We start from the raw sequence: 14,810 nt of genomic DNA, 5'->3' as shown, positions 1-14,810 counted from the left end.
CTTGGTCTGGCACCCTCTCTGCCCCACCCCCTCTCGCTGGTCACTCCTCACAGTTCCATGCAGTTCCTCTTGGAGACTTCCCTGCTTCCTCCCACAGGCGGCCACTCCCCTCCCCATTGCGCATGGTCACATGGATATATTTTTATGCTCTCTTTTCACCCTAGCATCAGTCACAGTTGTTTGTAATCCTATGTTTATTCCTGTGATCACTTGACTAAAGTGGGCTGCCCTCTCTAGACTGGAGAGAGAGAGGCTTGTCTTGCTCATCACTGTATCCCCTGTTTTTGTTTATTTTTTAAATGTATTTACTTAGAAAATATTACCTGATACAGAGTAAATATTTTATCAATATTTGTTAAGCCAATGGATAACTGATTATGTGTTTTGGAGTGTCCAAAGCCTTCTTAAGGAAATGACAGACACTATTGCCTTTATTTCCCTAGTAAAGAAAGCAAGCGAGGTGCTGGTGGGGCGAGAGCGGTGAGGGCAATTGCGGGACAGGGTGAATGCCTGGAGAGGCGGGCTCTGCCCAGCTTGCAGCCCTTCAAGGGCAGTCCACTCGCCTCGGCCTCCCAGGTGCTGGAATTACAGGCATGAGCCACTGTGCCTGGCAGCCTAGATATCCTTACAGGCTCAGCTGACGGGGGCTATGGCTGACTCTCAAAGAACCAGGCAGGACGCAGCCAGTCCGCTTCTGGGGGGACTGCAGAGAGGGGCGGGTGTCCATCGAGGCTGCCTGTGCTGAGTCTGTGTGGTGTCCTCAGGAGGAGGGTCTCCTAACACCCCCTGTGTGTACACTTGAGGGCCTGTGTGCCCTGAGCCTTTACTGCGTGCTGGGCTCTACCGGGTGACCAGACAGTGACCTTGCCCCCAGGGGCCCTCAGTGGAGCCACCCTCTCTGAGCTTTGGGCTCCGAGCTGTGGAAAGAGCCTGGCCCATGAGTCCCGTGGGAGAGGGATCAAGCCTGAGGACTCCTCCAGGAGGGTGGCCTGGCTGGCTGGGAGAGGCCCCCTAGAGGGGCAGAGTTGAGGGGGTCTGATGGAGCAGGCTGGGTGGGCTGGAGGAGCTGGGCACTGCCCTGCTGGGGACAGAGCCAGGCTTCGGCAGGAGTCATTAGGAGATGGCTGACAGGAAGGAGGCTTCACTGAGTTTCGGGCCTGGCTGGCAGGGTCAGGGCTGGGAAGTATGACTGAAGCTGGTGGAGGGAGAAGCTCCTGAAAGTGGATGTGCCCCTTCTGACAAGGAGGAACTTGGTGGTGTCCGGGGGACCAAGGCCCACATCATGCTTTCGCAGGAGTGACTGGGACCAGGATGACTGGGCAGAGCCACAGCTGAGTAGGAAAACCTGAGCCGTCTTTCCTGGTGTGCGTGTGCGCGTGCATGTGTGTGTGCATGTGTGTGTGTGTATAGAACTTTGAGAAAAGGATCATTTGGTGGGTGCTGACCAATGGAAGAACACTGCTGGGCAGACAGACTGGGCCGTGAGCTCCCATACCTGCTAGTCTTGGTGACCTTGTGGGAATGGTCCCCGTGGGGATGGGCCATGATGGGAGAAGGGTCTCTGAGGATGATGTCCTGTGGGCAGGAGCAGGCACCTGTCTTGTGGAAGGCCAGGGTCACAGGCTGCCAGAGGAGGGGCCTATGCTTCAGGCTGGGGAACGTTGGTCAGAGAGACCAACTTCTGCCTTGGCCCACATGTGGGGTATCTGGTCACTCAGGTTGTGGCCCAGCCTACAGTATCCTCTTGGGTCAAAATTGGTGGGGAATCCATTTTCTTAGAGGGCTCATGAGCTACCTCTGAAGGCCCTTCCTATAGAGGATGCTGGGTCCTCTGAGCCTGTTGGCTTCTACAGGGGATCTGAAAGGCCAAAACTCAAAGCTGCTATCTTTGTTCAAATGTCAGCCCTGCATTGCAGTTGTCCCCAGATAAGTATAGTTGAGGAAGCATTGACTTTTGACTGAGTCTCGGTGACACCACATCTCACTGCTTCATGGGCTTTAGTCTGGCCTCATTCCTCACATGGGTGGGAGCTTGACATGACAGATGAAGTCTAGTCTAGGGCAGCAGTGCGCTGGTGGGGGGTGAGGGTCAGACAAGGCCTTCAGTAAGGGCACGTTTTAGCATGAGAGCAGACCCACTCTGGTTTTCCCCAGGGCTTCCTGACTGCAAAGGCAGATGCCTCACCTCTGGGCCTGGGTTTCAAGAAGCCTCTGGTCAGCCTTGCGTAAGCAATGTGGTCCCAGAGAGCCCTGGGGAATGATGTACCCCCGAGGCCATTTCCTCGAGGGAAGCATTTGCCCTCTGTGCTTGATTTTATTTTGAGCAGTTCAAGCTTGAGACTCAACAGAAGATATTTCATCCCATTTGTTTCTTTACTGATAATTCATAATATTTCTTTTGACATGTAAGCATCATCACCAGAGACTGTTACAGTGTGAATAGCTAACAATACAGAACACAGAGGGAATTTAATGTTGTACTTAGTTAATTTACATTTTGTAATAAGCAGTACATTTAAACTTCTGAAAGCAAACCAAACCAAAGAAAAACATGCCATGAAAAGTCTCTCCCCCTCACCTCCACTCACTCACTTCCTACCTCCCTGAATGAGCAACCCCTGTAAATGTTTCTCATATATCCTTTGGAGAGATCTATGTTGTACATCGTCTTATTTTCTTCCTTTTTTACACAAAAGGTTGTACATTATACATGCTGTGCTGTACCTTGTTTTTTATTTTTTAACATAACAATGTATCTTGAAGATCTTTTCATATCAATTCTCAGAAGGAAGCCTCATTCCTTTCAGCTGCTGCACAGTTTTCCATCATGCAAGTATGCCTGGCTGAGTTAACCAACCCCCCACAAATAAACTCTTGGGTTGTTTCCAGTCTTTTGCTACAAGAACCTTGTACATACATCACTTCTCACATGTGTAGGTTGAGCTGTAAAATAAACTCCCAGAAGTGCAATCGCTATATCAAAGGAAATGTGCATTTGTGGTTTTGATAGATTTGTCGACTTGTCTAGCACAGGTGTTGTTACCACTTCCACCAGAATTGTATGAGAGTCCCATTTTCCTACAGTCTTCCTAGCACAGTGTTTCACTGACCGGTCACATGATGTGGTAGCAAATGTCCGGGGTAAGGACCTCAACTCTGGGCAAATCTGTACCTCCCAGGAGGGTCTTTAGGACATGAGGGGCAGGAGCACCTGATGACTAAGCCTGTGGGTCAGCCCAAGCTCGAATCCTCAGGCAAACCAATAAATCTCTCTAGGTCTCAATCTTCTCATCTGCAAAGTGGGGAAAATAACCTACCTTAAGGGTCATCATGAGGATTAGATGAGATGATGCATGTCAAAAGGGCTTTGCACAGTCCCTGGCACATGGCTGCAGGAGGCTGGCTCTGCACTTACCAGCAGGTGACCTTGGGAAAGGCAGTGCCTTACCTGAGCCCCTGCTGGTGTCTTCTCTGGTCGGGGAGGGAATTGGGGTCAGGTCCTTTTCATAGTCTCAGGGTCTGACCTGTCTTTCTTTTTAGCAACGTGTATAGCCTCCACTCACCCTTCCTCTCTCCTGCTCATCAAAGGTATTCAGGAGTCTCCAGTGCCGAATGGCCACTCACTTCCGGGCAGAGATTTCCTCCGGAAGCAGATGCGGGGAGACTTGTTCACACAGCAGCAGCTGGAGGTGCTGGACCGCGTGTTTGAGAGGCAGCACTACTCAGACATCTTCACCACCACAGAGCCCATCAAGCCCGAGCAGGTACGCCCCGTGATGCACGCCCGCCACACCTGCCACCGCCACACCGGCCCAGCCAGGTTCCTGAAGGCAGAGGCATCTGGCAGGGTGTGGGTGAGGGCACACCAGGTTCTGCTCAGAGAGGTCTCTTCAGTGTTCTTGGCCAAACTTGGGCAGCCACTACATCCTACAAGGTCGGGAGGGCTTGTCTGGGGCTCCAGTGGCTTCTTGCCCTGGTGCCTCTGTCGCTGGCCAGCCGGGGGGTGGGTGACTTCTCTGGCTGCTCTGGTGTCCTTTCCAAGGGATCTTTGGACAGAAGGGTGTAATGATCTTTCGGGCCACGTAAGGTGGTCCTGGGTCAGTATCTTGTCAGTCAGGATGATGGTGGAAATATGTAACCAGCACGTGGCCTGGGGGCTCACCAGCTGTGAACAATGGAATGATGGAGCGGGTGGGTATCCCACTGTCTGCCCTCTCACCAGATCGCCTTGTCATGCTTTTAGTGACTGAGTCCAAAAGTCTGGAGATAAAGAAATGTCTCATTGCACAAACTCCCACCTGGGTTATTTGCAAGAGAGGGAGAAAGCAGGAGGGCCAGCCCTGGCTGACTGGCTGTCTGCTATACCCTGGGCAGAGTAGTCACTACCTGTGGCTGTAGAGATGAGATCACGAGGCTCGGCCCAGTGAGAGGCTCTTGAGGCCTGACTAAGGTCCCTGAAGTACCAGATTCAATTCATAAGACTATTTCCTGACACCCAGTGTGTGCCAGGGCCTTGACAGGTAAGCTTGCAGGCTAGACATGGCTCTGGACTGCCAAGAGCTCCCAGCTGGTGGGCCAACTAGAGAGAGACCCTACAGACAATAACTTTCCTCAGCACTTTCCTTGCTGGTACTAGTGGTGAGAACTGGCTGCACTGAGCTTCCTCTAAATGCTAATTCGAGGATGCTTCGGAATTTTCTCCAAAAACTCATTCCAAATAGTGTAGGCTCCCTGCACAGCTCCCCTGGAGAGGGGAGGTGCTGGAGAGAACCATGTGGTGAGGGAGGAGCAGGGCCTCTGGGGCCACCCATCTATGACAGTCTGTCTGTGTCTGAGCAGTTTCTATGAGAGCTCTTACAGACCTTCTAGCCACTTTGTTTTCAGATGGTAAAACCAAGGTCCAGAGAGGCAGAGCAACTTGCCTAAGGCCACGCTGCAAGACGCATTCACATAACAAATATGATGAGTGTCTACTTTGTGCAAGGCATGGAGCCATGCCCCGGGTCACATCAGTGAACAAGACGGGCTTGGACCTCCCCTCAGGGAGCCTACAGACTTGTAGAAGAATCCCAGTAAGAGAATTACCTACAGGGTCATGGGTTACAGGTGTGCTTGGTGCTAAGGAGGAGGTGTCCGAGGTTCTCTGAGAGCCTAGAGGAAAGGCTGAGCCAGCCTGAAGGCCGCAGTGGCCTCCTGGGGGAAAGGTATTTATGCTGAGCCTGAAGGGGTTGGGTGGAGCAAGGAGAAGGGGAGTGGGGGTGGAGGGAAAGTGCCTGGCAGAGGGGACAACAAGTGAAAAGGCCCTGAGTTGAGAGGGAGGCTGCAGGAACGAGGAACGGAGAGAGCCGGCGTGGTTGTGGCTCAGGGACAGGCGGAGATGATGTTGGGGAGGTGGGCCTGGTTTTGTAGACGGGGGTGAGGATTTTAGTCTTTCTCTTACAATTCGAGTGACACCTCTGCTGGGTAGGACATGGTTATGGTGCTGGGCATAGCTGCCCCCACACACTCTAGATCCTGGACTTCAGGGAGGAGAGTCCGTTTCCATCAAAAGCACCCTCTCTGCTCTGCTCAGAGCCCTTCTGAGAGAAGGCAGAAGGCACATTTTCTCTGACACGGGTGGAGAGTGAGAGGGGACTCGATCAGGAAACCTTCCTGGATGAGGCCTGTCCTTCCCTCCAGAATGTGGAAGAAAGTTTATCTTCTTCTTCTTCTTCTTTTTTTTTTTGAGATGGAGTTTTGCTCTTGTTGCCCAGGCTAGAGTGCAGTGGTGTGATCCTAGCTCACCACAGCCTCCACCTCCTGGGTTCAAGTGATTCTCCTGCCTCAGTCTTCTGAGTAGCTGGGATTACAGGTGCCTGCCACCACGCCTGGCTAATTTTTTTGTATTTTTAGTACAGATGGGATTTCACCATCTTGGCCAGGCTTGGTCTTGAACTCCGGACCTCAGGTGATCCACCCGCCTTGGCCTCCCAAAGTGCTGGTATTATAGGCATGAGCCATCGCACCCAGCCAGAAGGTTTATCTTTTTTTTTAAGACAGAATCTCATTGTGTCCCCCAGGCTGGAGTGCAGTGGCGTGATCTGGGCTCACTGCAAGCTCCACCTCCCGGGTTCACGCCATTCTCCTGCCTCAGCCTCCCGAGTAGCAGGTACTACAGGCACCCGCCACCACGCCCAGCTAAGTTTTTGTATTTTTTAGTAGAGGCGGGGTTTCACCATGTTAGCCAGGATGGTCTCAATCTCCTGACCTCATGATCCTCTTGCCTCAGCCTCCCAAAGTGCTGGGATTACAGGCTTGAGCCACTGCACCTGGCCAGAAAGTTTATCTTCTAATGGCTGACAAGATCATGTAATTTTAGGGGTAACAGGAAACACAGAGGCAAGATTTCAACCTCTTGTTTTTTTAGAGGCCCAGAGAGAGGACAGGGCATGTGTGAGGTCACCCAGCAAGTGAGCAGGGAAGAGCGGGGATCCAGGCCTCTGAACTCCACCTGGCCTCTGCAGCACAAGTGTTTCTATGAACCCCTTATTAACACAGACACTCAGTGTGAGACTCCCTCTGTGTTTCACATGACTGTCGTGGAGACTCAGAATCTGCACCATAGCTCCTTTAGCTCAGAGTGCCCAGGAAGACCATGCAGCCTGCAAGGCCTCATCCCTGTGTGGTCTGGAAGCTGCCCGTGGATTCACTCACTCACCTGCTCACATGCCACTCCTCTAACTTCTTCCCTGAACGTGGGCTGGGAGCCAGGCACAGTGCCAGGTGCTCATCAGCTCTGTCCAGTCTCAAAGGGGCAGCGTGCTGTGGACTCAGAGCCTGCAGGACAAGAGAGACCGTTCAGAGGGTCCTGATGAGGTGTCAGCCAGAGAGGGGGATGTTACCTGGGTTGGGAGCATCAAGGACAATGGCACTGAGGGGGCAGTGTTGGATGGGGGGCTTGAAGGACAGGTCCCATGGGCTTATGGAGAGATGGGGTCTGATGGGGAGGAGACCTGATTACAAACTCTGTGAGGACTCAGCATCTCCAATGTCCTTCAGAATGAGCGGGCACATCTGCAGGCCTGTCTCTGACTGTGCGGTCTGAGACGGCAACTGCAGGTGAACTGTGTGGCGGGATAATGACTGACCCAGTGTTTTCTGGTTAATCTGCTTCACCTCCCTGTAATGTGTCTTAATGAGGAGAGATGGAAGGTGAGGCGACCAGGCTGCCCTGCACACACACACAGGCACTGGACTATGAATGACATACCCTCGTGCCCGATTCCCAATCACTTTGGACAAATGACGCCCAAGCAAGGGGCCGCAGGCTGGGAAGGGATGTGCGTCAAGGGTACAGCTTCCTTGAGCCCCTCATGCTAGCTCTCTGAGAGGTGAATGTTCCACAGGCCTCGCCTGTGAGCCCCAGCGTGGCATGGCAGTGGTGACAGGAAGGGGGCCTGAGGTGCTGGCTGCAGAGGCTGGCTGCCTCTTCCATTTTCGAGCAGATGGAGCTGTCTCAGTTTGGGTCTCTGTGGCCTGGTGCCCTGGATGGGGGCCTTGCTGTCACTTTCGTTGAGCAGCTTAGTGGGGAAGAAAGAGCACTTACTGGCCTTGGGGTCGGGGAGCTTGATTTGAGTCCTGGCTCTGCCCTGCTGAGCAAGTCACTATTTTTCTGGGCCTCAGTTTCCATATCTGTGGTAGGAGTAATCATGATTTTGATGATGACAACAACAAGAACAGCCGCAGCAGCTGAAACCGAACGTGACAACAGCGATCCTCCTCACCTACACACCATAGCGTTCAGTTCACAAAGACCGTTCACATCCATCCTCTCATTGGACTCCCAAGGCAAATGCCTGCCAAACAGGCTGGACACGATTTGGGAGCCCCATTATATAGACTGGAACTTTTTTTTCACAGATTGTTTATTCAAGGAGTTTCCGAGATTGTTGAACCGCAGAGCTGGAATCTCATCTCAGGGTCTTCTGTATTCATCTCATGCAAGATGGTTCCATGGGCCTCCAGGTCCGGGACGATTCCGGGTGCCAGTTTTCTGGCTGGCTGGTTTCCAGACCTGGCCTATTGCAGTCAGAGTCTGCCTGTCATTCCAGAACTCTCAGAACTTGCCATAGGTTTGGAGAGGCCACATCCTCCCGGATCCTCCCACCCTGTCCCCCATGGGAAGAACATTCCTCACTTGGGCCAGGCAGGGGTCCTGACAGTTACTGCTGTTAGCTCGGAGCCTGCCCCACTTGCAGCTTTTCCCGCCAAGATCTACCTGGGTGGGCGGGCCCAGGCTGCTGGCTTTTATAGGGAAATGTAGTAAACCCTTTGCCCTGGGTGGAAGGGGTTAATGTTGACCACTCCTGGGCAATGAAACGCGTCCTTTTCAAAATGGTTATTGAAAAAGCAATTCTGTTTTCCCTACATGTGGAGTGAGTAAAAATCACGTTGGAGGAAGAGAAGAAAATAAAGCTGCTGGTGGCGAGTTTGTGTGTGCGCACGCGTGTATGTGCGTGCGTGCGTGTGTGTGTGTGTGTGTGTTTCCAACAGTGGAATCTGTTTCAGTAAAACTCCCGTTGACGTTGTCGTCGGCGCAGCGCTCCTGGTGGGAGCGGGTCCCTCAGCCGGCCGCCACAGGAAGGCCGCGGAGCACAGCCTGCCGTATTTACTCTCGGCAGACTATTAACCAACACCAGGCTATTAATCTGGCTTTTGAGCCTTCACTAAAGCCCATAAAAGCTCACAGTTGTCAAATGGAGTTCATTTTAATTTCCTTTCAATCACAGTAAATTATTCAGGTGATAAATCAGCTGGAGCCGCCTCCTGGCTGTAATAGAAACCCTAATTCCTGGCTAATTATCCAGCCCATTGCTGCCAACAGATCAATACGGGCGCAAAATGGAACGGGCCAGGGCCCTCCCTCCCATTGGGTCAGAGACAGAGAGACAGCTGGGGAAGGGGACGTGCTGCTGACCTCCCAGGAAGTTCAAAGGTCACAGGGGGTTAAATCGGGAGAAGATCTGCCCCTTGTCTAACAGGGAAAGCTACTAGAAATGCCTCCTGCTGTCATCAGCTGCTTTGCCCTCTCAGTGGTGGCACCTCTCCAGGCTGGTGGGCTGAACAGGATTCTAGCATTGCCTTCTCCTGTGGGCATCCCGTTCCTGGGAAGGGGCTGGTTTGTGCTTCTGAGCATGATTGAGCTTGGTCATTAGGGATGGCCTGAACCTCGACCATGAGGCAGAAAAAGGGCTGGGTACCCTGGGGAGAAAGAGGATGTGGTTTTTTTCTTCAGGGAGCTCATTTTCCTTCATTGTGGATCTGTGTTCCACCATGAGGAGGGGAGAAGGAGAGGAGGGGGTGGGGAGACAGGTGGGCCAGGCTGAGAAAGGGGAAGGCTTCCTGGAGGAGGTGCCTTGAGGGAAGGGCAGAATGCAGCCCTGTGGCAATAGCAGATGGCGGGCTGGAGAAGGCATTTGAGGCCGAAGGGGCAGCACAGGCAAAGGACTATGCAAAGAGAGGAATGCAGGTGTGGGCAGGGAGCTGCAAGGGGGCCTGGATGGTTGAAATGGGGGGCAGTGAAAGGAAGTCAGGTACAATGGGGTGGAGGAGCAGGAGGGGACCTCAACCACAGAGGGCTGGAATGCAGAGGTGAGGTGTGACTGCTTTGAGGGCAGTGTGTCCCAGAGCCCAGGATTTATGGCCTGGATTATTCTGCTCACTTTGGAAGCAACCTTCACTGGGACCTCTTGCCTCTCGTCCTGTTCCTGCGACTACCGTTGGATCTCTTTCTTCTTGAAGCCTACCTCCCATAAGAGTTCCTCATGGTTTCCCACCACTTGAAACCCAACCCCAGACCTTCATCCCCATCACGCCCCTTCACCGTCCCCATGTCCCTCTGCTTGCTCACAAGATGCTTGGGCCGTGGCCAGGCCTGACCCTTCACTGCCCACACAGGCTGGGCTGCTCCTGTGTCCAAGGGGGCTGCTGCCCATGGCCCAGCCTCTCCCAGGGCTGGCGTGCGCATGTGTGTGCGTGTGTATGCGTATGAACGTGTGAATCCCAGGTGAGGCTCTCAGCGTGTTTGGTGACAGGTACTACAGTTATTACTTTCTTAATTTTATGGCTCACTCTCTAAGCTGCTGCTCACTGTTTCCCTGCCTGGAACATTCTTTCAGCCTGTTTCTAAATCCTACCCTATCCGGGTCCAGGAGGAGTCCTGCCTGCCCTGTGAGGCCTTCACTGACCCTGCACCAATTCAGCCTGCACCAACTTGTCTCTTATCTGAGCTCATAAATACATTGGGTTTTAATGATTGCTGTAGTAATTGCTGTAGCAACTATGTAGTCATTGCTTATGGCGTGCCTGGCTCTGTTCTGAGAAGACCCTTACCTACCCCACCTCATTACCAAGTCATAACAACTCCTATCATCCCCATTGTGCAGACAGAACAGCTGAGGCTTGGTGAGATGAGTACAGTGACTTAGCCAAGGGCACGCAGTAAATATGGAGCCAAGATCATAAGCCAGGTCTTTGGCACCAGAGCCCAGGCTGGTGGCCATTGGGGTGCCCCCCAGTTGCAGCACAGGCTGCCCACTGATTCTTAGAGATGGATAGTTTCCTGGAGATGCAACCTGAGGGTTCAATTTGATCATGCAAGGAGCTGAGCATGAGTTAGGAGGTGCTGGCACTGCCACATGAACCAGTGTGGTCTCAGGAGGCATAAACAGAAGTCTAGGGTGGTGACTGTCCCATTCTCCTCTGAGCTAGTTCTGTTCCTCTCACCCTGCCTCTCTCCTCACGGGGCTGTGCTCAGGGCCAAGTTCCTTCTTTGCAAAAGTAGAGCTTGTGTGGAAGAGGCACAAGCTAGGAAATTCTTACCTAGGAAGAATGACTGGAGAAATTTGGGCCATTGGGTCTGATGAAGAGAAGGCTTGAGGTTGTGGGCAAGGAAGAAGACAGGCTAAAAGAACTCACTAATAGCCCAAGCTTTCTGACAGTGGAATGGGCCTCCTTGTTAAATAGTGAGCTTCCCATTGCTGGAGGCATGCGAGTAGAATCTATCCATTTTCATATATGTGGTTTTAGAAGTTTAAGAATCCAGAGGGCTTAATTATCTAAATGCCAATGCCTTTCCAACCTGAAAGAATGATTCTAAGATAAGAAGAATGAGAAGGGTCTGGTGGGAAGAAGGGAAGGAGTAGAGAAGACCTTTTACACTGAAGCACCAGGAGGGGCACTGAAGGGCAGTTTCCCCCAGGAATCCTCACTAGGGTGGACAAAGAGGGTCAGTCTGCATCACAGGAGCCATGGCCCTGAGCAGCAAAGGGGTGGGGACTGCAGGGTCTTGGGAGGCCATTGGATGACTCCAGCTCCTCTAGTGCAGGGAGCAGGGCTGGGGTTCTGGTGAAGATGCCAGGGCCAGGATACTGGTGGCTGCTGTCAGCCTTGCTGCCTCCAGACAGTATCTGGCCTCCTCTGCCCAGGAGTTCAGGGTCAGGTCCCATGGGGGAGGGTAGGCTGGTCAGCACAGTGACAGAAAGTGGTATGTGGTGAGTTAGTGAGGTGGGAGGGGACTTGTAAGTCGCTTTGCATGCGAGGGAACTTGTGTGCTGGGGCCAGGGCCTTGGATTGTATTATCTTCAGAGCAAAGAGAGGCCTCTGTGAGATTTGAAATCAGGGAATATCAGGATCCAATCCAACACAGAGTGGAAGATTATTCTTGCAGCTGTGAGGAGACTTGGAGGGCTAGGGGACCAGGAGGCTATTGCTAGGGTATAAGCGACGTTGCTGTACCCCTGAAGATGGCTGCCTGGGTCTGGCTTCTCTCCAGTCCGTAGTATTGCCCAGGAAGTGTGGCCCCATCATGCACGGCTTCTCTCCTTTCCCTTCTGCTCCCCCACCTCCTCACACTTCCCCTCACCAACCCTCCAAATCTCCAGCCAGGCCCCCATAGTTCCTAGAGTTAGCTTGAATTTGATTGTGAGCTTCCTGATGGTCAAAGCAAAATGGGAAATGCAATCAGTTGTGTTCTTCTCATTGTCCACCAGTGGAGAAGAGTCCAATTCCTCAATGGAAGCCATTTTTTTTTCCCTGACATTTAGAGTGGAAGGAAATTTTCACATGGGTTTTTAGTGGGTAGACCAGTGAGGCAATGGTCACGGTCCTCAACAGCACAATTAGAGGCCCTGCAGTAGGTTGTATAGAGCTTGTCTTATGGATGAGTATGACGCCCACATGCTAATCAGTGCATTTCTGCAGGGGCAGGGCTACGGTGACCATGCGGCTCAAGAAAGCAGCCTTTCTGATAGCCCAACTTAACTAAGAAAAATCCCAGACCCTCTAGGGTAGCTCTTCTTAGATTTTCCAACTTGACGCTCTGGGAAGATAAGCTTTGGGGCTTTGAGACCTCCTGCCACCCAGAGGGTACCCCTGGGAAAATGTCCTCCTTAGGTGGAAAAGTTTCAGTCTATCGGAAGGTGCCTCCAGTGGTCACCATCAACTGCATCAGCTCAACTCTTGATGAGAATAAGAATTTCGTAGTTTGCACTGACTTCTCTGGTGGGAGCTGGGTAGGCAGGGACTTGGGGACTTGAAGGAGGAAGAAGTCATATGTTTTAGAGATTGAAGAAAGAGATGGTAGGCTGGATGTGCCTTTGTTCAGGACTTCCCAATTACCATAGCACACATAGAAAGTGTTAATATTTGCATAACACACCGGGATAAACAGGATGCTCGTGGCTGGAGGCAACTGGCCTACAGGCTTTAGCTTCCCCACATGTGCCCTGGTCATCCAAAGGCTGAGGGAGTTTGATATCTTGGCACACTATTTGTAAGGCTCTGCTTTTGTGGAAAGGAAGAGTTGGGGTTTGGTTGGAGCTTTGAATCTTCTTTCTTATTCTTCCTCTGTAGGGTTGCCAGCCTAGCGAAAATGGACAAGGTACTGATTTGGGCACTGAACAAGTACCCAAATACTCATTCGATACCTTCCCAACCATTTCTAGGCGCTCTGAAAACCTGAGCTGGGCAGTACCACTTAGGCTTAACTTAAGCACCCCTTAGAAGAGACCTAAGTGAAGCTTCTGGCACATTATTTCCCAAACTGACTGCCCTGTAGAGAAGACCCTCCCTGGCTTACCCACCCAGTTGCAGGAGGGGAAGATGGAACTGAGAGATGGGACTTAACTGGGCCTTCCTATGGGAAGCCTGAAGCATGTAGAAACTTGAAGTTCCAGAGAAAGGCTTCTGAGCCGCAAGGCACACTGATGCCGCCCACCAGCGAGCACAGCTCACTACATGTCCTGGGCTCTGACCAGTCGGATAACTGACTTGTCCCATGGCAGGGAGCTATAAGAGGGTGGAGGCAGGGGGACAGGGCTTCTCATCCTAGTTGTTCCTAGCAGGAGGAGAGGAGGTAGAAATACCTTCCTGAACACTGAACTGCTTAAGATTTAACTTGGACGCTATTTTGCCTTTGGAACGAGATAATCACAAGGATTATTCTGGAATTGTTGCTCCGTAGATCTCTAGAAGTGCCGGGTGCCTCTAGACCAGCCATACTCTCCCTTATTCTATTTATTCTATTGTCATCATCTCAAAGTGACCCAAGGATGAAAATTACATGGACTCTATGGGACCTCAGCCTTCTTCACTTGATTTGCTGCCAAGAATATTGCCTGGGGATGCCCATTTGTTTCTAAGTAGCTTTTGAAATATTTTCTAAACAGTTGAGTAGTCTTTGTCTTCCCATGGACCAAGCACAAGGACAGCTCCCCAATAAAAATCGTTCCTGCTTTGTAAGGGAGGAGGATATTTGAGGGAATACCGGGCAAACTGCCATAGTGAAAAGTGTGGGGTTCTGGGCTTTAGTGATGGCTCTTGGGCTAGTCACTCTGGGTCATGGTTTTTGCATTTGGGGTGGGAGATTGCCCTGGGTCATCCTTGAGATCCGTTGCAGCTCTAACATTCTGTGAGTGATAAAACAAATGGGAAATCCATCATTTATTTTTATTTTGACTTGTTTACAGTTTTTCCTCCTGTCTGTTCCACTCTTTTTGATGACAGGCAAATTCTGTGTTTGTGGGATTTAAAGATTACAAGTGAATTGTCAAAGAGCTGCCTGCACCTTGCTCGGATGTCCTTTCATTCATTTATTCATTCATTCATCCAAGAAATTTTTACAGATATGCCATGTCAGTGACATTGACCACCTGTGCTGTGTTGTGTGGCATAAAGTAACAGCAATTGATGCAGCCAAAGATACTATGTGAGAATTGACTTTTGAGTAGAGATATTTCCCCTCAGACAAGGCTATCCAATATTAGTAATTCAAAAAAAAAAAGACGAAAGAACAGATAATTCTGGTTTTACACCTTGTTTGTTTTGAAGGTGTGTCAGAAGTTTGACTTAAGGAAGTCGGCTCTTTACAAAACTCTTAAAAAACAATAAAAATAAACATTTATTGTTTCGTAAATTATTTTTTAAAAAAGAACATAGATTTCTGGTTCTTATAACAAGGTCTGAGCTATTGTAGGCTCTCCTATTGCAAACAATTGGATCAAATATAACAATAAAACATTATATATATGTGTGTATATATATATATATATATATTTTTTTTTTTTTTGAAAGAAAAAGAGGGAACTCCTCAGTGGCTGGAATTTAAAAGGCAGCTCAAAGCCAGAACTTTAAGTGCATGAGCTAATGTCCTGGTGGCCCAGGGTATGGGTTCTCAATACAGTCTCTAGTGAACAGGGGCTGGGGTTTTGATGCTGATGTTGAGACAAAAGATGTAGTCTTAGAATTGTGTGATATACAGGAGCGGGAAGCAG

General features: G+C 51.0%; 1 protein-coding gene across 4 annotated transcripts in view; it reads left to right on the top strand.

Moving 5' to 3' along the window:
• PAX5 (paired box 5) overlaps positions 1-14,810 on the top strand; it is a 199,635-nt gene that overhangs the window by 62,964 nt on the left and 121,861 nt on the right. For all 4 annotated transcript variants that reach the window (XM_032164173.2, XM_032164172.2, XM_032164170.2 and 1 more), the window contains exon 6: positions 3,589-3,764. In XM_032164173.2, coding sequence (XP_032020064.1) covers positions 3,589-3,764 — 176 coding nt within the window. The remainder of the gene's footprint in view (positions 1-3,588; positions 3,765-14,810) is intronic.

The sequence above is a fragment of the Hylobates moloch genome, unplaced genomic scaffold, assembly GCF_009828535.3.
Source record: "Hylobates moloch isolate HMO894 unplaced genomic scaffold, HMol_V3 SCAFFOLD_10, whole genome shotgun sequence".
Lineage (NCBI taxonomy): Eukaryota > Metazoa > Chordata > Mammalia > Primates > Hylobatidae > Hylobates > Hylobates moloch.
This window is presented reverse-complemented; position numbering and strand designations above follow the sequence as displayed.